This window comes from Terrapene carolina, unplaced genomic scaffold (genome assembly GCF_002925995.2).
Source record: "Terrapene carolina triunguis isolate 2854851 unplaced genomic scaffold, T_m_triunguis-2.0 Scaffold88, whole genome shotgun sequence".
In the NCBI taxonomy this organism is placed as follows: domain Eukaryota; kingdom Metazoa; phylum Chordata; order Testudines; family Emydidae; genus Terrapene; species Terrapene triunguis.
In genome coordinates this window covers 1,618,194-1,641,779 of record NW_020664439.1, presented here as the reverse complement: position 1 = coordinate 1,641,779, position 23,586 = coordinate 1,618,194, and the positions used below count along the sequence as shown (strand labels likewise).

General features: G+C 41.4%; 1 protein-coding gene across 1 annotated transcript in view; it reads left to right on the top strand.

Annotated features, from left to right (window-relative positions):
* Nucleotides 1–23,586, top strand: part of STAG1 (stromal antigen 1) — a 383,395-nt gene that overhangs the window by 257,591 nt on the left and 102,218 nt on the right. Inside the window, exons 17-21 of the mRNA XM_026649889.2 lie at nucleotides 5,379–5,471; nucleotides 5,578–5,667; nucleotides 5,865–6,068; nucleotides 14,559–14,629; nucleotides 22,443–22,530. Of these exons, the coding sequence (XP_026505674.1) occupies nucleotides 5,379–5,471; nucleotides 5,578–5,667; nucleotides 5,865–6,068; nucleotides 14,559–14,629; nucleotides 22,443–22,530 (546 nt within the window). The remainder of the gene's footprint in view (nucleotides 1–5,378; nucleotides 5,472–5,577; nucleotides 5,668–5,864; nucleotides 6,069–14,558; nucleotides 14,630–22,442; nucleotides 22,531–23,586) is intronic.

Sequence of the window (23,586 nt, the reverse complement as noted above, 5' to 3'; positions counted from 1 at the left end):
ATAAGTCTATAATATATAACTAAACTATTGTTGTATGTAAAGGAAATAAGGTTTTTAAAATGTTTAAGAAACTTCATTTAAAATTAAATTAAAATGCAGAGCCCCCCCGGACCAGTGGCTAGGACCCGGGCAGCGTGAGTGCCACTGAAAATCAGCTCGCGTGCCGCCTTCGGCACACGTGCCATAGGTTGCCTACCCCTGGACTAGATGATCATAATGGTCCCTTCTGACCTTAAAGTCTATGATAGTCCACAATAACTAATACATGGTATCATAGAATCGTAGGACTGGAAGGGACCTCGAGAAGTCTTCTAGTCCAGTCCCCTGCACTTAAGGAAAGACTAAGTATTATCTAGACCATCCCTGACAGGTGTTTGTCTAACCAGTTCTTAAAAATCTCCAATGATGGAGATTCCACAACCTCCCTAGGGAATTTATTCCACTGCTTAATCACCCTGACAGGAAGTTTTTCCTAATGTCCAACCTAAACAGTCCTAGCAGCGATTTAAGTTTCTTGTCCTATCCTCTGAGGTTAAAGAGAACAGATTTTTCTCCCTCCTCTTGTAGCAACCTTTTATGTACTTGAAAACTATTATCATGTGTTGTTTTCCTCCACCTTTCCCCCCCCCCCCGTCTTCTCTTCTCCAGACTAAACAAACCCACTTTTTAAATCTTCCATCATAGGTCATGTTTTCTAGACTGCTAATCATTTTTGTTGCTCTTCTCTGGACTTTCTCCAATATTTCCACATCCTTCCTGAAATGTGGCACCCAGAACTGGACACAATACTCCAGCTGAAGCCTAATCAGATTGGAGTAGAGTGGAAGAATTTCTTCTTGTGTCTTGCTTAAAACATTCCTGCTAATACATTCCAGAATTATATTCCCTTTTTTTGCAACAGTTTTATGCTGTTGACTCATATTTAGCTTGTGATCCACTATGACCCCCAGATCCCTTTCCACAGTACTCCTTCCTAGGCAGTCATTTCCCATTTTGTATGTGTGCAACTGATTCTTCCTTCCTAAGTGGAGTACTTTGCATTTCTTCTTATTGAATTTAATCCTATTTACTTCAGACCATTTCTCCTGTTTGTCCAGATAATTTTGAATTTTAATCCTATCCTCCAAAGCACTTGCAACCCCTCCCTGCTTGGTATCATCCGCAAACTTTATAAGTGTACTCTGTATGCCATTATCTAAACCATTGATGAAGATATTGAACAGAACTGGACCCATTTTGATATGCCCTTCCACCTTGACTGTGAACCACTGATGCTTACTCTCTGGGAATGGTTTTCCAGCCACTTTATGCACCCACCTTATAGTAGCGCCATCTAGGTTGTATTTCCCTAGTTTATGAGAAAATCATGAAAGACAGTATCAAAAGTCTTACTAAAGTCAAAATATACAACATCTACTGCTTCCCGCCTATCAAGAAAGCTTGTTACCCTGTCAAAAAAAGCTATTAGTTTGGTTTGACATGATTTGTTCTTGACAAATCCATGCTGTTACTTATCACCCTTTTATCTTCTGAGTGTCTGCAAATTGATTGCTTAAGTATTTATTCCATTATCTTTCCGGGTACTGAAGTTAAGCTGAATTGTCTGTAATTCCCCTGATTGTTCTTATTCCCCTCTTTATAGATTGGCACTATATTTGCCTTTTCCAGTCCCCTAAAATCTCACCCATCTTCCATGGCTTTTCAAAGATAATTGCTAATGGCTTAGATATCATCTCAGTCAGTTCCTAGAAATACTTCTAGGATGTATTTCGTCAGGCCCTGGTAACTTGTTGACATCTAACTTGTCTAAGGGTATGGCTACACTTACAGATGTAGATCATTTTGAGTTAAACCAGCCTTCATAGAGTGCAGTAGGGAAAGTGCTGCAATCTGTCCACACTGACAGCTGCAAGCGCACTGGCGTGGCCACATTAGCATCTCTTGCAATGGCCACAGAGAGCAGTGCAATGTAGTAGCTATCCCAGCATGCAAGTGGCTGCAACGTGCTTTTCAAATGAGGGGGGGGGGGGGGGTGAGAGGGAGGGTGTTGTGTGTATGTGGGGGGAGAGAGTGGGTTTTTGGGGGGCAGAGTGTGTGTCAGCATGCTGTCTTGTAAGTTCAGACAGCAGCAGACCCCCCCTTCCCTCCCCCACCCCTCTCTCACACAGCATTCCACAGTAATGGTTGCTTTGTCTCGGAGCAGATAAGCATGCCAGCTGTCAGAAACAGAGCTTTCAAAGGGCATATCCGCATTCTTGCAGCGATGACAAAACAATGACAAGAGTGGCCACTTGACTTAAGGGGATTATGGGACGTTTCCGGAGGCTGATCAGAGCGCAGTAATGCAACACCTCGTTCACACTGACACCCGGGCATTTCAGCCAATGCACAGCAAGCGTTAATCTTCTCGCCAAGGTGGAAAAGAGGAGCACTCTATATGCCTTGCCAGTGTGGACGGGTAGTGAGCTAGGGCGCCCGGGGCTGCTTTAATGCGCTCTAACTTGCAAGTGTAGCCAAGCCCTAAGTAATTTTTATCTTGTTTTTTCCCTATTTTAGCCTCTGATCCTACCTCATTTTCACTGGCATTCATTAAGTTAGATGTCTAATTGCTACTAAAGTTTTTGGTGAAAACGAAAAAGTAATTTAGCACTTCTGCCATTTCCACATTTTCTGTTATTGTCCCCCCCCCTTACTGAGTAACGGGCCTACCCTGTCCTTGGTCATCTTCTTGCTTTTAATGTATTTGCAGAATATTTTCTTCTTACCCTTTATGTCTCTAGCTAGTTTAATCTCGGTTTTGGGCCTTGGCCTTTCTAATTTTGTCCCTGCTTTCTTGTGTTTGTTTATATTCATCCTTTGTAATTTGACATAGTTTCCACTTCTTGTATGATTCTTTTTTGAGTTTCAGATCATTGAAGATCTCCTGGTTAAGCCAGGGTGGTCTCTTTCCTACGCAGTGGTATAGTTTGCTCTTGTGCCCTTAATAATGTCTCTTTGAAAAACTGCCAACTCTCTTGAACTGTTTTTCCCCTTAGAATTGCTTCCCCTGGGATCTTACCCACCAACTCCCTGAGTTTGCTAAAGTCTGCTTCCTTAAAATCCATTACCTTTATTAGTCTTTTTTTCCCCTCTTACCATTCCTTAGAATCATGAACTCTCTCAATAATTTCATTATCACTTTCTCCCAACCTGCCTTCCACTTTGAAATTCTCAACCAGTTCCTCCCATTTGTCAAAATCAAATCTAGAACAGCCTCTCCTCTAGTTGCTTTCTCCATCTTCTGAAATAAAACATCTCCAATATATTCCAAGAACTTCTTGTATAATCTGTGCCCTGCTGTGTTATTTTCCCAAAAGATGGTCTGGGTAGTTGAAGTCCCCCATCTCCACCTAGTCCTGTGCTTTGGATGATTTTGTTAATTGTTTATAAAAAGCCTCATCCACCTCTTCTTCCTGGTTAGGTGGTCTGTAGTAGACCCCTACCATGACATCACCCTTGTTTTTTACCCCTTTTATCCTTACCCAGATATTTTCAACAAGTCTGTCTCCTATTTCCATCTCAACGTCAGTCCTAGTGTATACATTTTTGATATATGAGGCAACACATCTTCCCTTTTTACCCTGGACGTACTAATTTTCAGCTGCATTTTTCTCAGAGACCATCAAATCAATGGAACTTCCACTCATGGAAAAAGACTCACTGGTGCCTTCAGGGCCCCCAGGGGGCACTGATCAACAGATCAGGACACACAGATATCATCAACTTCCTTGCACATTTCTAGCAAAAAAAAAAAAAAGTCAGGAGTCTGGATGTTTCTCTCCCTTTCTAGAAGTACTGAGAAAAGAACTCCCTGCACCAGTTGCAAAAGTTATGTTGTTACAACTCAGGGCATTGGAAGTTGTGCGGTGATTTCTCCTGTCTGATTATTCCAGTCTACTCAGTCTACAAGAATGACTAGAGTCTAAAATGGGGATATTGATTGGCTTGTTGAAGGTCGGCCACATTCCCGGTGACCTTGGCTGTCTGCCTTAGACCCAGAATCTACCAGTGCCATATTGATCACATGGACTGGGGACTATGAAATTTTAGGGCCCAGGACCAGCAGCAACTCAGGAGTGCCTATAATGGTACACCGTGTAAGGGAACATACTAATATGTTTTGGGGTGTTTGCAGTAGAAGCTGATAAGGGGTTCAATTTGGGTCATTATCCATTCTAGCCCTACCACTGGGACAGATCCTTCCTAGCGGTATGCCTGTTGAATCCCTGCCTGACTTCTTACACCAAAGCCAGGCATCTTACTGACTAATGTCAGGAGGGGCTCTGGTCTGATCTAGACGCAAGTCTTAAGACCACCATGACCCACGGAACTTGGAAGGTGGCCTGTCTGTGGACCTGAGTGGAGCTGTTGTGCAGAGTCCCTGCTCTGGGTTTTCTTGCACCCCACTTACTATGACTCAGTGCACAATGCTGTGGCCAATAGAACTAATGCGATCCTTGGAGGCATAAACACGAATCTCGAGTGGAGAGGTTATTTTACCTCTGATTTGGCACTGATGCAACCACTGCTGAAATACTGTGTCCGGTTATGGTGCTCACAATTCAAAGAACGATTTTCATAAATTCAAGAGGGTTCAGAGAAGAGCCATGAGAATTATTAGAAGTCATGACTTCTAGGGATAGACTCAAGCTATTTATCTGAACAAAGAAAAGTTTAAGGAGTGACTTAATGACAGACTATAATAGTTACATGGGGAACAAATATTTAATATGGGCTTTTCAGTCTTCCAGAAAAGGTCTAACACAATCCAATGACTGGAAGATGAAGCTAGACAAATTCAGACTGGAAATAAAACTGTAAATTTTTATAGTGAGAGTAATTAACCATTGGAACACCTTAGCAGGGATCATGCTGGATTCTCTATCGTTAACAATTTTTAAATCAAGTTTGGATGTTTTTCTAAAAGATATGCTCTAGGAATTATTTGGGGAAGTTCTATGGCCTGTGTTATACAAGAGGTCCGATTGGATGATCACAATGGTTCCTCTGAGGGCCAAATGTTGGTCCCATTATAGGCAATAGCAAAATTTTCATTGACTTCAGTATTGCCAATTTTTGGCCCCAAAAATGGGGGATGCATGGAGACAATATCACAATGAAAGAAATGAGGTTTTCCCTTAAGGTAACTGGAGTTCTTACTGCTTTCCCATTCACATGCTCTTCATCCCTGATGATCTTTTTTTCTTCCTTCCTTCCTTGCTTTCTTTCCATTTTGAATTAGCTTCCACTTTTGGGATCTTGACCCTTCGATTTATTATTGTATTAATGACATTAAGACATTTAATTATTTTATAGCACATTTTTCCTTATTTTTACAGGTGTTAACTGCAAAAGAAAGGAAAACTCAGATAGATGACAGAAACAAATTGACTGAACATTTCATTATTGCGCTTCCTATGTTACTTTCAAAGGTACAGTTTCACACAAAATATATTCTTTACTGATAACGTATATAATGTTTTCATTCTGTAGTATAGACATTAATTGTTTTTCATTTTCTTTGTTTCAATAATCTAGTATTCTGCTGATGCAGAGAAAGTAGCAAACCTTCTGCAAATCCCCCAGTATTTTGACCTGGAAATCTACAGTACAGGCAGAATGGAGAAGGTATGGTACACTATGCAGGCACTCTGGTGCCTTTCAACTGACTGATCAGTCATGTTCATATTAAATGGCTACATTTGGAATAGCATGTAGTAATCTTTTACTGCTTTGATCTATTGCTTAACATTCTCTTCTTGAGTTTCATTGTTTATGTAATATTCTATGTAATGTGAAAACTGACTTTTTTGTCTGATCCACAGCATCTGGATGCCTTGTTAAAGCAGATTAAGTTTGTTGTGGAGAAGCATGTAGAATCAGATGTTCTAGAAGCCTGCAGTAAAACCTATAGCATCCTGTGTAGTGAAGAATATACCATTCAGAATAGAGTTGACATAGCCCACAGCCAGCTGATTGATGAATTTGTGGACCGATTCAACCATTCAGTAGAGGATCTGCTGCAGGAGGTTTGTTCTTTTAAAATTAACCTTGTTTTATCATCTAGATTTTCATCTTTGATCTTTTGTCCATTTTGTAATATCCATTGTAATTTCCTGCATCACCATCAACTGCCTGATGAGTTGTCATGTGCATTCACAATAACACATTGCTCAGTTGTAAATCATGACCTATAGAGCAAATGAGGTGACCTCCATAGAAGACTAAATGAAAAACTTCAACTTCAAAGGGGTATAATTACATTTCAGTTAATATTTTTTCTAATTAGGTGTCAATCCTTAATCCTAATCCCCTAACCTTAACTCTAACCCTTTCCGTCTTTCTTTCTATAGCAGTAGCAATCAGAGACAACACATACAGAATAGGTTAGGCATTGTGCTTGGTGCTGAAAAATAATTGACTCAATGAAAGACAGGTAACACTGGTCTACAATTTTTGAGAAGTCGTCTGCTTCAGAGATAAAATGTGCTATTTATTATGTATTTTGATGTGCTGAATTCAAATATGACAATTAAAACAACTGATTGGCTACTGTTTCTAAGATATTTAAGTTTTTACATTTTATGTCTATGTATATTGTGTAGATAGTAGAGTTTTAATCATAAATTGTAAACCTAGGTCTTTTCATGTGTTTATGGTTGCTTTACATGATAATATTTCACCTGTCCTGTTTATGTAACACTTTAAAAATCAGCAAAAGGGTTATATAAATAAAATTTATGTAACACTTTAAAAATCAGCAAAAGGGTTATATAAATAAAATTTGTTATGAAAGAAAATGCAAAAAACTATTCTGTACATAGTTTAGTCCTATTCAGTGTCTACTCGGCACTTCTTGGCTCGTCTCTTGTATTCATTAAATGGAGCATCTCTTGTCACTGTCCAGCAATAGTCTGCAAGCATTGATGGGCTCCATTTGCCCTGATAGCGTTTCTCCATTGTTGCAATGTCCTGGTGAAATCGCTCGCCGTGCTCGTCGCTCACTGCTCCGCAGTTCGGTGGAAAAAAATCTAGATGAGAGTGCAAAAAATGTATCTTTAGTGACATGTTGCAACCAAGGCTTTTGTATGCCTTGAGGAGGTTTTCCACCAACAACCTGTAGTTGTCTGCCTTGTTGTTTCCGAGAAAATTTATTGCCACTAACTGGAAGGCATTCCATGCCGACATCGGCAGCCCCAGCTCTCGAGGACAATCGAGTTCTCCAGCAGCTCTTACGATGGGCTGCCCAAAACCTGGGGATACAGGCAGAGGAGGTGGCGGAGGAGTCGGACCCTGTTGTGGACATCCTCGCTCCCTCTGGTCCATTGAGGGTTGCCCTGCCGTTGATAAAGACAGTAGTGTACACATTGAAATCTCTGTGGCAGACCCCCGCTTCTCTGGCCCCTACGGCCAAGAGAACCAAAAGACGCTATTTCGTACCATCTAAGAGGTACGAACACCTATATTCACACTGTCCCCCAGACTCTTTGGTGGTCGATGCGGCCAATCAGAGGGAGCGCCAGGGTTTCCAAGGCTCCACCCCTAAAAATAGGGAGGCGAAAAGACTGGACCTGTTCGGTAGGACAGTCTATTCGACGGGGGGCCTGTAACTCCGCATAGCTAACCAACAGGCCATCATAAGCTGCTACGGGTACAACACCTGCTCGGCGATGGCTAAGTTTGTGGAGCTCCTGCCACAAGACTCTCGTGCGGAGTTCTCCGCACTGGTGGAGGAAGGGAAGTTGGTCTCCCGGGCCTCCCTGCAAGCAGCTTTAGACGCAGCGGACGCAGCCTCGCGTACTCTGGCCATGGGGGTGGTGATGAGGTGGGGTTCCTGGCTGCAGGTCTCTGGACTGCCACACGAGGTCCAACAGACTATACAGGACCTCCCCTTCGAGGGCTCCTCCCTCTTCTCTGAAAAAACTGATAAGAGACTTCACAGTTTGAAGGACTCTAGGGCTACTCTGCACTCTCTGGGGCTCCACATGCCAGCTACCCAGTGCAGGCATTTTAGGCCTCAGCCCGCCCCGCAAGCCTACCAGCTGCAGAACCGCCAGGACACTCCGCATAGGCAAAGCAGGAGTGGTAGGAGGAGGCAGCATCCCTCTTCGGGGCAAAAGAAAGCCAGGTTCCAGTCGCTAGGGGACATCATACGGGGCCTCAGGCAGTTTCCAATGACCACAGGAAAGAACTGCCTGAAACTGCTGGGACACATGGCTGCATGCACCTATGTAGTGCAGCATGCCAGACTCAGACTTTGCCCACTCCAGTCTTGGCTGGCATCGGTTTATCGACCAGCCCGGGACGCTCTGGACAGCATCATAACTCTGCCCCACCCGGTACTGGACTCCCTCCTGTGGTGGCTTGACCTGCAGGCGGTTTGTGTGGGAGTGCCCTTCGCCAGCCCTCAGCCATCTCTCTATTGGTGACAGATGCCTCGGATCTGGGCTGGGGAGCTCATTTAGAAGACCTCAGGGCCTCTGGTCTCAGGTGGACCTTGCTCTGCATATCAATGTCAGAGAGCTGAGAGCGGTGTGCCTGGCGTGCCAGGTTTTCAGGACCCATATAGAGGACAGGTGCGTTTCAGTCCTCACGGACAACACTATGGCAATGTTTTATATCAACAAACAGGGGGGTGCACGCTCCTCTCCCCTGTGCCGGGAAGCCCTCGCTCTGTAGGACTTCTGTGTAGAGCACTCAATACACCTTCAGGCTTCATACCCCCTCAGAGTGCAGAACGAGTTGGTGGTCATCTTCCTCCCAGTGTTTTACCCCAAGCCACACTCCTGCGATAGGGAGCATAGGCTTCACTCACGCAGGGTGCTGGCTTTCTATAGAGAGAGGACTAAGCTGTTCCGGAAGTCCGTCCAGCTATTCATGGCCATGGCGGACAGAATGAAGGCCCTCCCTGTCTCATCCCATCGCATCTCGTCGTGAATCACATCCTGCATTCGGGAGCATTGCGACCTGGTGAAGGTGACCGCCCACTGATCACCACTCACTCCACCAGGGCTCAGGCCTCCTCATCTGCATTCCTGGCGCAGGTCCCCATCCAGGAGATCTGCAGAGCGGCAGCGTGGTCTTTGATACACATGTTTACGATGCACTATGCGATCACGTAACAGGCCAGAGACAATGCGGCCTTTGGACAAGCTGTGCTCCAATCAGGAGATGACTCCGACCCCACCTCCTGAACTTTGGCTTGTGAGTCACCTGATTGGAATGGACTTGAACAATCACTCGAAGAAGAAAAATGGTTACTTTCTCATAACTGTTGTTCTTCAAGATGTGTTGTTCATGTCCATTCCAATACCCACCCTCCTACCCCTCTGTCGAAGTAGCCAGCAAGAAGGAACTGAGGGGGTGGTGGGGTTTGGCAGGGTGCTATATTGGGCGCCATGAAGGCATGACTCCAGGGGGGGGCCCAGGTCGACGCTATGGATGCTGCTAAGGGAAAAATCTTCCGGCTGGCGTGCACGCGGCGCGCACACACCTGGTTGGAATGGACACAAACAACACATCTCAAAGAACAACAGTTACGAGAAGATGAGTAACCATTTTTTCCATTTTCAAAAGTGACATATACTCTTGCCTCCTTACACCTTACTCAATAATAAGGGCTGTGAAGCATACAAGAATATTAACACCAGTCAATGCAAGCACTGAGACTTGAACTCTTGGTCTTTGTGGCTTCTAGGCCAAAGCATACTTTGATGGAGAGCTCGCTCTCTCTCTCTTAGCACCTTCCTAGCTAGTGAGGCTATGTCAATATTGCTGAAATTCAGCAGCCTCATTCTGATGTTTTTTTCTAGTTAAGTAAAAATTGTCAATTTTTGAAGAGATGGGCCAAAAGATTTCAGAAAAAAGGCTTGTAGTTCAGAGAAGGGCTTGTAGTTCTGTGAAGTTTGAAGTTACTGGATGCTATAGTTTTTGAACAAAAGAGGTACATAATTTCCACACATCATACAAAATTTCTGTAAAATGAAATTTTGACTCTTTATTTTTCTAGGAATATTTGCTAGATACTAGAACACCCCCAAAATATTCAGGACCCTTTAGGAGTACTTTCCAAGTTTTGTTTTTTTACATCAAGCCTTTGTTTCAGTTCTAGAATGGTTTTAATGTCCTGCCAAAGGTAAAACCCAGCTCCAGTCCTTACTGTGGAGCCATTATTAGTCCTTCTAGAAGATCCCCTTAGGTTTGGTGTTTTCTGAAACGTTTTATTAAGGCAAAGTTACAATAGAAAATGAACATACTATATCATATATTATTTATTCAGGATCAGGTTAATATTTAAGAAACCTGGCTAAACATTCTGGCTTGCTGGCTGAAGAGCTGCCTTCTCCTGAATATGCTAGAAAGGGTGACCAAAAAATTCTAAATATCTGTCCTATTTTTGGCACTTCTCTTGTGTACGTGCTTGGTGAGAGAGTTTTTCCGTTACAAGGACAATCCATATTTTACTCTACCTCAATGCCATTGGAGGAGGGGGAATCACATTTTTTCCAATAATGTGCAATACAAAGTCAAGTTGCTAACAATAAAAAATGAAGTAATTTGCCTTTCTGTTTAAAATATAGATTTTTTTACTGTAGCTTTAAGTAAGCAGATCAGAGTATCTCTAGGAAGCCAGCATTTAGTCATAAAATGAATCTTTTTAATAATTTCTACCCAAAACTGTCTAATTCCTGGACACAGTCACCAAATGTGCAAGTACATTCCATTTTCCCTGCAACCCTGTCAACTAAGTGCTTCCCTAGTTATAAAACTTTTGATGGATCTTAACTGGAGTCAAATGTCATCTGTACAGTAATTTATGAAACAATTTCTTTAAGAAGTACACAAATTGAGGACATAGATCAATATGTGTTTAACTACTTATGCTAAACAATCTGTGCCATCTTGTATTTAGCTATGACACTGAGTAAGCTTCCCAGACCTGAAGAGTAGTTATGCGTAAGCCCGAAACGTGTTTCTCTCACCAGCAGAAGTTGGTCCATTAAAAAATATTACCTCACCCACCTTGTCTCTCAGATTTATCATAGTTTATTTTGAAACCTTGATACCTGCCCAGATTCCCAAGTCTATTGTTCTATCATTTTTAATGAGGATTCTGGCTCCTGCAAATACAAGAAGATATCATCAGCAAAAAAAGCTATTTTGTGATCTAATCCAGCAGATGTTTTGATACCCTTTACAAAGGGACTATTTCTCACATTTATTGCATATGGCTCCATTGCCAAAGCAAACAACAGAGAGGATAGTGGGCAATGCCTAGACAAATTAAAATTAGAGGATTGATGACCATTAACCAATGCATACATTAGAAGATGAACATATAAGGCTGATATGCCCCTATAAAACTGGCTTCTAAAACCAAACCTTACCAAAATCTGTCTGAGGTACTCCCACTCCATCTGGTCAAAGGTTTTGTCAGCATCCAAAGAAAGCAGCACATAGGAAGAATTGCTAGAATTAACATTATAGATCATATTCAGAGTGCTTTTGATGTTGTCAGATAGATGTGCTGCCAGAAGCAACCCAGATTGGTCAGGGTGAACATATTTGAGCAAGATAACACTGTCTGTTTGCTAGCACCTTATCATTACCTTTAGCAGCCACAGTAATTAAAGAAATATGTCTACATGATGCATAACTGGTAAGAATTTTTCCCTCTTTAGGAATAACCATGCCTCTTTCCATGAATCTGGAAATTCGTTCCCTGCACTATAGCATTAAACAATTCAGTTAAAATAGGGATCAACACTTACCTTAGAGCTCTATAATATTCCCCAGCAATCTCATCAGGATCTGGAGCTTTATTGGACTTTAAATTCTTAATTACACTTCAACTTCCCCTGCAGCAATTTGCCTATCAAGAGCTGCCGCATCATCCTCTGAGTATTGAGATAGTTTCACACTTCTCAGATATCTATTTATAAATTCAGGTTTTGGATGTTAAGTTTTTCCATACTTTGTACACTTAACACCTGTTTCAGAGATCTAGTTGATACCAGTTACTAAATCTCCCTTTTTTTTTTCCTTTGAATTACTGCACATGTCGATCCTACTCATGGTGTTCATGTGCCCCAGCACAGGAATTCGGAACAGTTTCATTAGCAGTGACTAGCGGGGTTGCACATGCACCCTGCATGCCCTCATGACCCTCTTCCCCAAGGGCAGACTCAGTCTCTCTGCATCTCATAACCTGGATGATAGCTGGATGTCTACAATAGACATGGAGTGTTCTTCAGAGGTGCAGAGCATTCTTCTTCAGAGTAGGAAATTATCCACTAGGACTATCTACACTGCCAAATGGAAACATTTTTCTTTATTGGCAAAGTCTACAGGTTACTCTCCATGTCGATATTCTATTCCAATAATGTTAGATTACCTCTTATTTTTAAAGCACTCAGAACTATATGTTTCGTCAGTCAAAGTCCATTTGGCAACAATATCTGCATTTCATCCTCCAGTATAGGGAGATACAATTTTCTCTCATCTATCCGTGAATAGATTTATGAAATGGTTTGTCCACATCTTTCCTCCTGTGAGAAAAATTTCTCCTACATGGGACTTGAATTTAGTGCTTTCTTCACGTATGAACCCTCCCCTCCTTTGAACCTTTATCAGATTGTCCAATTTATCCACTGTCAATGAAGGTCATTCCTGGTGGCAGTTACATCTGCTCATAGAATAAGCAAATTACAAGCCCTAATGATAAATCCTCTGTACGGTTTTACACATGAATAGAGTAACCAGTAACGCGTCCATCTTTTATTCCTAAAGTACTATGGGATTTTCATATCAATTCATTCATCAGGTTTTTTCCAACACCTCATTTTTCACCTGTTGAATCTAAATTATATACTTCAGATGTGAAAAGGTCGCTGTTATGGCTCTTTACATAAAACATCAAGACTTTTCATTACTTATGGTAATAAATGAAAAGGGATGGCTGTTTCATCACAGACACTTACAAAATGGGTATCGGATTGTATTTAAACTGCTTATGATATTAATGAGTTCTCCACCAAATATCTAAACTCACTCCACCAGAGTGCAGGCTGCATCAATAGTATGCTTAAGTTGGGTTCCAGATTTGGAAGTATTTGACGCAACTACCTGGCCTTCAGCTCATATGTTTGTGAAACATTATTAGTTAGTCACCACTTGAAGATATGATGCCAGTTTTGGAAGAACTATTTTAAAATCTCTTTTCCCATAACTACTAGCTTCCCACTTCCCCACTTCTTAAAGCTGACTACTAACTAATTACCATAAGTATGATTCACATGTGCAGTAACTCAAATAAGAAAGAATGGTTACTTATCTGATAGTAACTATGGTTCTTCGGGATGTTCTGCATGTGGATCCCATGACCTGCCCTCTGTCCCCACAGCTCAGAGTCTTATAAATGAGGATTCTGGGCAGTAAAGGAACTGACTGGTGGTTGGGGTTGCTGTGCCTTTTATGCCCTTGGGGGAAGCAGGGTTTAAGGGCATTCAGGATGCATGCACGACCACTACTGGACACTGACTGAACAGAAGTCAGCTGTATATACAGACAATAGATTTCCAAAGGGGTCCACACTGCCATTCAAAATTTCCAAAGAGGTCTGCACCTCCATTGGAAATTTTTTAGGAGTCCACAAATGAAAAAAAGCTTGAGAACCACTGGTTTAATGCATTCAGCTATGTAAGGCACTCTGTTACTATGGTGATGGGGGCAGGATAAGGACCTGAACTAAATTAGAAAGTCTGCCATTAGAAAGTCTATGTAAACTCCTGTTGCATCAGTGGAGTCTCTGCTATGAATTGAGGATTGCATTGACTCTCTTCTTCTAGCCCCAGCTCTCAGGCTATAATTAAAACACAGTTCAATCCTTTTTACAGAATGAGTTTGAAACCCCTGCCTCAGGTTTTTTCCTTGGGAAATGACTACAGTAAAAGCTGTTTTATCTGGCATGTTGGAGGAATGGGGGGGTGCCAGTAAGTGAAAAATGCCAGTTAACTGAGCGGGAGGGAGTTTGGGTGTAGGAGGGGGTGCAGGGCTGGGGGTTGGGACACCCCAACTCCCTCCCAGAGCCCACACTCCGTACCCCCTCCCGCACCCGAAATCCCTGCCAGCGCCATGCCAACACGATTATAAACCGGACTTTCAATGAAGATCAGAAATGCTGGTTTATAGAGCTTTCCAGCTGGTGAATTGCCGGATAAAACAGCTTTTACTGTACTACTGTCAGAGGTTGTTTGTGTGAGTACTAATACTGTGATGTTGTTAATGCAGTCAGACAAGTCTTGCTGATTTCTTAGTACTACCCAATGGTTACTTAAAACGTCCATTATTATTATTTTTCATTGAAATTAAAAGTCTAGGCACAAAATAGTGATTGTGTCATCATGAGCCAGTTCAAATGTCAACGTAAGACTCTGTGTAACTATTCGTCGTCCTCACCATGCAAAGAGAGAAGCTTATTTGTATTGCTGAGACTTTGATGAATATGCTTTCATTTCCAGGGAGAAGAAGCTGATGATGATGATATATACAATGTGCTTTCCACTTTGAAGAGATTAACTTCTTTTCATAAGTATGTGATTTTATTTGGATCAGCTATGTCTAGTGATGATGTATAATGTTAGCGAATAAAAGATGATACTCAAAGTTAGGAAAGATGAGGAAAATTATGTGCTAAAATATGAAAAACAGACTGAGTGCCAGGAGATATACAGCAACAGGAGGGCTTTGATTCAGCAAAGCACTTATACATATGCTTAAGTCCAACTGAAATCAATGCCTTACAACTATTTTGGTTGGGCGTGTGATGTTTTCATTGAAATAGTTATGCTGTAAAACCTTCTAGGTGACTTACTGGTAGAGCTTATTCGCCAGTCTTCACAGCAGTGGCCCTCCCTCTGTTCACATCGGCTGGGGGCAGAACAGAGCTTTGCTCTGAGCCGAGGCTTAAGACGAGACCTCTGGAAGAACTCTCCAGAATTTTCTGCCTCCAAGGGGTGCACAGCAGACTTGAAGGACTCTGTGTCAAAGCTTTCATAGGATTTTTAAAAGATTTTTAACTAAAATGTCATGTTGTTATGTCCCCTCTCAGTCTTCTCCTTTCCAGACTAAACAAACACAGTTTTTTCAATCTTCCCCCATAGGTCATGTTTTCTAGGCCTTTAATCATTTTTGTTGCTCTTCTCTGGACTCTCTTCAATTTGTCCACATCTTTCCTGAAATCTGGTGCCGAGAACCAGACACAGTACTCCAGTTGAGGCCTAATCAGCACGGAGTACAGTGTTAGCTTCTGCCCCAACAAGAGGCATTTTCAATACAAAGTATTCCCTTTTTGGACTTGTATCTTCTACTCAAATGGTATATCATCCCTCCCTTCGAGTGAAAGGGATGTCTGAATGACATTCTCATATTACACAGAGTCCAGTAGCCATTGCTAAAAGCCTTCAGAAACATGGCTTTGAGCAAACAAATGTAAGGGCCAATTACAGCCTTCACAAAACTCCAGCATCTAAGTTATCATCCAGCACAATCTTTATTTCAGAAGGGAGATGGCAGAAGATAGTGTCTGATTTGCCAAACATTAGCATATCTCTCCTAAGATTAGAGTTTCTGACTGAGCTTCTGGGGTTGTTGGTTTCATACGTGGATAACCCAGAACAATTCTTGCCTCACTGCCAGCCAGCAAATCCATATATAAAGATCTTGGTCCAGATCCAGAACTAGTATCCCTCGGTGAATTCATTCTTAATATTATTTAACAACTACCTGATGTCAGGCTGAAAGAAGCTGGCCAGCAAAACAGATACCAACAGACTCCATGTAGGGGATACTCATGGCCCCACAAGGTGACATGGAATATAACCTGTCTCATGCTAAGGACTATCTAACTCACATCTCCATTTCCAGCAGGTGACTCTTGAGAATCATGGTCTGTATGTAACTGATAAGGGAGAAAACATTCAGCACTGCTTAGAGAAGTAGCTTTGTTCATGTCTTGAATAGAAACTCTCACTCTATTCTTCAGGGTTCTACACCAAGAAGCGAGTGAGTCAGCTGGCTCAGCAAGACACACTTAGAAACAAAGGATTGCAGTCTAGATTACCTAGCCTTTCAGTGCATCACAGGACAGGTTGAAAGCCTATTGATTAACCTATTTGCATCCAAGTCCAGTTAGAAAACCAAAAGAGGTAAAACATTAGGAAGAGACATTCAAAAGCAGAGGCAGTGATCCCCTTATCTCAGAAGTGAGCTAAAGGGCTTTCTTTATGCCTTTCCTCCCCTACCCCCCAAGCTTCTGAGAATAAAGGTGGTAAAGATGATGGTGAAGGAACAGACCAAAGTGATTAAAATCACCTTCTTGTTAACTCTCAAGTCTTAGTTCTCCAACAGATATAACTGTAACCTCCTCTCAAACTTGCAGCACGCACACCCACCCACCAGGGATCTCTCATGAACCAATATCCAGTGCTGCCTAACCCATCAGCTGGGAAGCTGAGAGGAAGTAACTACAGTTACTCCTAAGAAAGTGATTAACATCTTCCCAGTATTTTAGAGGAAATTCAAAATCATGTATATGTATCATCTGATGAGATATCAGGGTTATATGGGATACACATCAAGGCAAAGTCAGCTGAAGCAAAGGACATTCTGGTGTTTTTACAACATAGCCTGACCATGGGGCTCAAGGCCAACACTTTTTGGAAAGACAAGTCCAGTGACTGCAGGAATGTAGCTCTGTAAGAAACCCATAAGAATCTCATCATCTTCACATAACAAGATATCTGAGGACCACCAACTTTATCAGTTTTCCGGCATAGGAACAGGAGAATGGCCATAGTGGGTCAGAACAATGGTCCATCTAGCCCAGTATCCTGTCTTCTGACAGTGGCCAATGCCAGATGCTTCAAAAAGAATGAACAGAACAGGGCAATTATCAAGTGATCCATCCCCTGTCATCCAGTCCCAGCATCTGCCACTCAGAGGCTTAGGGACACCCTGAACATGGAGTTGCATCTCTGACCATCTTGGCTAATAGCCATTGATGGACTATTCTCCGTGAAGTTATCTAATTATTTTTTTAACCCAGTTATACTTTTGGCCTTCACAACATCCCCTGGCAACAAGTTCCAAAAGTTGACTGTGCACTGTGTGAAGAAGTACTTCCTTACGTTTGTTTTAAACCTGCTGCCTATTAATTTTATTGAGTGACCCCTGTTTTTGTGTTATGTGAAGGGATAAATAATACTTCAGTATTCACTTCCTCCACATCATTTGTGATTTTATATAGCTCTATTATACCACCCTGTAGTCATCTCTTTTCCAAACTGAACAGTCCCAGTCTTTCTAATCTCTCTTCATATGGAAGCTGTTCCATACTCTTAATCATTTTTGTTGCCCTTTGTTGTACCTTTTCCATTTCTAATATATCTTTTTTTTTTAGATGGGGCGACCAGAACTGCCCACAGTATTCAAGGTGTGGACATACCATGAATTTATATAGTGACATTATGATAATTACTGACTTATTATCTATCCCTTTCCTTAATGGTTCCTAACATTGTTAGCTTTTTTGACTGCCGCTGCACATTGAGCTGATGTTTCCTGAATATTATCCACAATGACTCCAAGATCTCTTCCTTGAGTGGTAACAGCTAATTTAAACCCCATAATTTTGTGCATAGAGTTGAGATTATATTTTCCAATATGCATTACTGTGCATTTACCAACATTTAATTTGGTCTGCCCCATCACCCAGTTTTGTGAGATCCCTTTGTAACTCTTCACAGTCTGCTTTGGACTTAACTATCTTGAGTAATTTTGTATCGCTGCAAACTTTTCTACCTCACTGTTTATCCCTTTTTCCAAATCATTTATGAATATGTTGAACAGCACTGGTCCCAATAGAGATTCCTGGGAGATCCCCCTTTTTACCTTTCTCCATTCTGAAAACTGACCGTTTATTCCTACCTTTTGTTTCTTGTCTTTTAACCAGTTACTGATCCATGAGAGGACCCTCCCTCTTATCCCATGACTACTTAATTTGCTTAAGAACCTTTGGTGAGGGACCTTTTCAAAGGCTTTCTGAAAGTCTAACTACAGTACATTCACTGAATCATCCTTGTCCACATGTTTGTTGACCCTCAAAGAATTCTAATAGATTGGTTGAGGCATGATTTCCCTTTACAAAAGCCATGTTGACTCTTCCATTGTGTTTATCTATGTGTCTGATAACTTCTGTTCTTTACCATAGTTTCAACCTTTTTGCCTTGTGCTGAAGTTAGGCTTACTGGCCTCTAATTGCCAGGTTTGCCTCTGGAGCCTTTTTTAAAAATTAAGGTCACATTGCTATCCTCCAGTCATCTGGTATAGACACTGATTTAAGTGATAGATTACATACCACAGTTAGTAGTTCTGCAATTTCATATTTGATTTCTTTCAGAACTCTTGAGTAAATACCATCTGGTTCTGGTGACTTGTTATTGTTTAATTTATCAATTTGTTCCAAAACTTCCTCTGTTGACACCTGAATTTGGGACAGTTCCTCAAATTTGTCACCTAAGAAGAATGGCTCAGATGTAGGAATCTCCTGCACATCCTCTGCAGTGAGGACCAATGCAAAGAATTCATTTAGCTTCTCCACAATGGCCTTGTCTTCCTTGAGTGCTCCTTTAGCACCTCGATTGTCCAGTGGCCCCACTGACTGTTTGGCAGGCTTTCTGCTTCTGATGCACTTAAAAGAAACAGCAATTTTTTTTTTTTTTTAAGTCTTTTGCTAGTTGCTCTTCAAATTCTTTTTTGGCCTGCCTAATTATACTTTTTCATTTGACTTGCCAGAGTTTGTGCAACTTTCTATTTTCCTCAGTAGGATTTGACTTCCAGTTTTTAAAGGATGCCTTTTTGCCTCTAACTGCCTCTTTTACTCTGTTGTTTAGCCATGATGACATTTTTCTGACCTTCTTACGCTGTTTTTTTATTTTGGGGTATACCTTTCCCTATGTCATTGGTACCAATATGCAAATTCCTGTCATGATCTTAATCTGTGGGCTGCAGGTCCTAACAACAGCACCTTTCAGCTTTGCAGTTGGTACATCTTCCTCTTCTCACTGAAAGTATCTTGCCTGCTCACCACCTTCTTGCCCCCAGTGGGGGTTGAAGCTTAGTGTGCTCTCCGTGAAACCTGAGTTTACATGTTCTATGATACACGATTGTACTATGAACTAACCATGCCTCCATCTCCAAGGTCATCTCAATTTTCCTCATATAATAGGAAATTGTATTGTTACTGTACTGGCTGAATGCATGCATTCTAAGGAAGTGGAAATGCATAAGTTGGGTGTGAACAGAGCCTACAAAGGAATAAAGGTGCATATAGCAGAGGCATTCAAAGCCTCCAGTACAACTGCCATTACCAATATGAAAAGAGCAGTGGTCTTGTGGGCAGAGAGATACTCATCTTTTATAGATTCCAAGGCCAGAAGGGACCATAGTAATCACCTAGTCTGACCTCCTGTATAGCAGGGCCAGAGAAATTCCCCAAAATAATTCCTACAGCATATCTTTTTTTTTTTTTAAATCCAATCTTGATTTAAACATTGTCAGTAATAGAGACTCCACCATGACGCTTGGTAAGTTGTTCCAATGGTTAATTACCCTCACTATTAAACATTTGTCTTATTTCCAGTCTGAATGTGTCTAGCTTCAACTTTCAGCTATTGAATCAAGTTATAGCTGACTCTGCTAGACTGAAGAGCCCATTATTAAATATTTGTTCCCCAGGTAGATAGTAATATACTATGACAAAGTCACCCCTTAACCTTCTCTTTTTTAAACTAAATAGATTGAGCTGTATTTCACTAGAATGCATGTTTCTAATCCTTTAAACATTCTTGTGGTTCTTCTCTGAATTCTCTCCAATTTATCAACATCCTTCTTGAATTGAGGGTATTGAAATTGGACACAGCATTCCAGCAGCGATCATACCAGTGTCAAGTATAGAGGTAAATTAACCTCTTTACTCCTACTCGGGATTCTCCTATTTATGCATCCCAGGATTGCATTTGTTCTTTTGGACACAGCATCATACTGGGAGCTCCTGTTCAGCTGATTATCCATCACGACCCCCAAATCTTTTTCAGAGTCACTGCTTCCCTATTCTGCAAGTATGCCTTACATTCTTTGTCCCTAGATGTATACATTTATGGTTAGCTTTATTGAAACACACATTGTTTGCTTGTGCCCATTTTACCAAGCGATGCAGATCTCTATGAATCAGTGATCTGTCCCCTTCATTATTTACCACACCCCCAATTTCTTTGTCATTGCAAACTTTTGAGGAGGGCCTGTAAAGCTTATACATGGCCTTAAATCCTCACTTTCCGTTGCCATCCTCTCCCTGCTAATGCAGCATTTGGTGGTAGAAGGGTGTTACAAAACAGAGTGCCCCAGTAACCCTGAAATGTCTTTTCAGTTCTGCATACATAAATTGAATCTTCCCTCCCTAGGGATGATTTACTGCTTTCTGAATCCCACTGTAAAGACTGTCTGACATGGAGGGAACTAAGAGGGAAAATCCTGTCTTATCAATTAATTTTCATTCTAGTACCCTCCATGTCAGACAGTCTGACCCTCCCTCAGAGTATTGCATTATGACCAGGTATTCTTCTGGCTGTTGTTCACTTGTTAACTAGTTTGGAAGAGAAGAGGGTGTTCCTCCAGGAAATCCCAAAATTTCATGTCAAAACTCTTCTGCAAATAGATGAGTTGAATTGCACTTTTAAACTTTTGTATAGTTAGTACTTTTCCAGCTTTGGAGGTTATCGTTCTGGAGAAATTTTCCTGAGGGGCAGACCTAAGCCCAAGCATAAAGCAAAGATCTGGTCTGTCTTCAGTTGCCATGGAAACAGAACACTCCTGTGAAGACTGTCTGTCTGTCATTGAGGGTCCTAGAATGAAAATTCACAAATAAGACAGAATTTTTATTTTCTCCTTCCCTACAGAAATAAACTGTTTCAGCATGACTGCATCTACACTAGGAGGTTGTGTACCGCTTTAACTCTGTTGGTATTATTCAAATGGTACAACTTTTGTGTGTGGACAAGTCTTTGTGCTTTGTTGAATCAGGGTCAGTGTATACAACAAGATTATTCAGAGACAGTAACTTGGGGGCTAGAATTTACATAATACACATCTTATTGTCATGGAGCCAAGCCTACCTGAAATTCAGCTTTTATGAGGGTTGGTTTGTTTGTTTGTCTTTAGGGTCTTTTACAATTCTGCTATTCAAGAGCTTTTAATTAAATGACAATATGAGTAGGTACAAACCAATAGCAGAGACTGCCCCAATATTTCCTCACTTTTCAGTACAAAAGGATTAGTTTTTATAACTGCGTATAACAATCAGTTCTTCAGCAATAAGAGTGTAGCTTTACATTAAGGCCATGTCTATACTTACGGTGATCTATGCTGCTGTGATCGATGCAGCGAGGGTCGATTTAGCGGGTCTGGTGAAAATGCAGTGCGCTCTCCGGTCGACTTCAGTACTCCACCGGAACGAGAAGAGGAAGGTTAGTCGACGAGGGAGTGTCTCCCTTCGACACAGCGTGATGTAGACACCGCAGTAGGTCAACCTAATCTACGTCGACTCCAGTTAACATTCACATAGCTGGAGTAGTGTAATTTAGGTTGACTTATTGTGGTAGTTTAGACAAGGCCTAAGTCATTGAAATCAGTGAGTTTCTATGTAGATGCAGGCATCCACCCATATGGTTCTCTTTGCAGGATCAGGGCCTTATAACTTGATGTGAAGTGACGGGTCTCATGAGCTTTTCTCAGTATTCTTCCCCTCCAGTCTCCTGTAACTAGATCCCTTCTGTCTTACATTAGATATTTTAGAATGTTTACTATTTTAAAATTAAATATTTTATTGCAAATAACTAGAGAAAAATACTAAATTTACTTTGCCTAAAAATTATTTTTCATTTAAAATATTTTATTTGACTTCCCTTGTGGGTATCTGCCACAATGCCAGAGAAATGCCTGCTGAAGTTCCAGCAGTGTTTAGAATCACAGAAGTAAGCTGATTTAGAGACAAGTTTGAGACATGGTAGTTTGGCCACAATTCAGCTACCTCTGTATATATAAAGGTGTATTATTTGCATTGATTTTAATTCTGCATTAACAAAAATCTCTTGTGGTAAAATATTCCTAGTTTATGAAAAAGCACAACTTCAAATTTTAATGTAGTGTGAACTAATTTATACAAGTGTCTTTCAAACTGCTCTTTTGTCTCAGCATTGCAAACAAATACTGAACTATTGATTGAGTCATAGAGACAGTTTTCTTCTCATGAAACTCAACTAATGTCTTTTTATTACCTCTTGTTTTAGTGCTCATGATCTCACAAAATGGGATCTGTTTAGTAACTGCTACAGATTACTGAGGACTGGAATTGAACATGGAGCCATGCCAGAACAGGTACAATTAGCAATATATACATTATATCATTTGGGGGAGTTAAGCTTTATGAGTTTTAGTAGAACAATCATAGAGAAGCACAATAAGTTGATGCCCTAGCCTTTAATTTCCTGATACCACAGTTTAAACCATGCTTTTTGGTCACACAGTGAAATTAATTTTAATGAAATTCCTGGGATTTTCAATGAAAGGTCAGTATTAGTGAGGTGCATGGCCGGGAGTCAGAAGACTTGGGTTCTGTTCTTGGCTCTGCAGCTGACTCACTGTGTAACTTTAACTAAGTCACTTAGGCTCCAGTCTTTAAAGGTATTTAGGCATTGCTATGCCTAAATACCTTTAAAAATCTGGTCCTTACTCTTCCTGTGCCTCGGTTTCCTCCTCTGCTATGGAATGTGCTACATACATGCTAGATAAGATTAGAATTATGATTACACTGTAATGCTGGTTCAATGACTATTTAAGTATTTGTCCACAGTGGAACAATCACTGGGCCAGAGAGCAAGAATGACTTTGTAGTCCAGTGGTTCGGGCACCCATGTGGGAGACCCAGCATCAATTCCCCCTGCACCAGTCACTCATTATTTGTGCGCAGTGGTACAGCTTGAACAGGAAAGATGGAAGGAGCCCCACCTCAGAGTATCCCATAGCTGAGTGTTTAGAGTAGTCTTCTGAGGGATAGGAGACCCCTGTTCAGATCCTTTCTCCCCCTCTGATGGAGAGGGGAATTGAACCTGGATCTCCTACATCCCAGGCCAGTGCTCTAATGACTGGTCTAAAAGTTATAAGGTTGGCACCTCCTCCTCCAGTAGCTTCTTGCTAAAATGGCTTAAGGTGCCTAACTCTAAAGAAGGTTCCTGGCTTCAGAATTGCAAGCAGAGCTAGTTGCTTCTCTGGAGCCCAGACTAAGAAGCCTGTCTCTATGGAAAGGGTAGGGTTTAGCATGCACTCCTCTGGTCGGCATCTCCCATTCGCTGTCTTAGGTGGCTCCCCACCTAGTGTTCTTGCTTTTATGAAATGTAGTTTATCCTCACGTAAAACCTGACACAAAACCTCCAG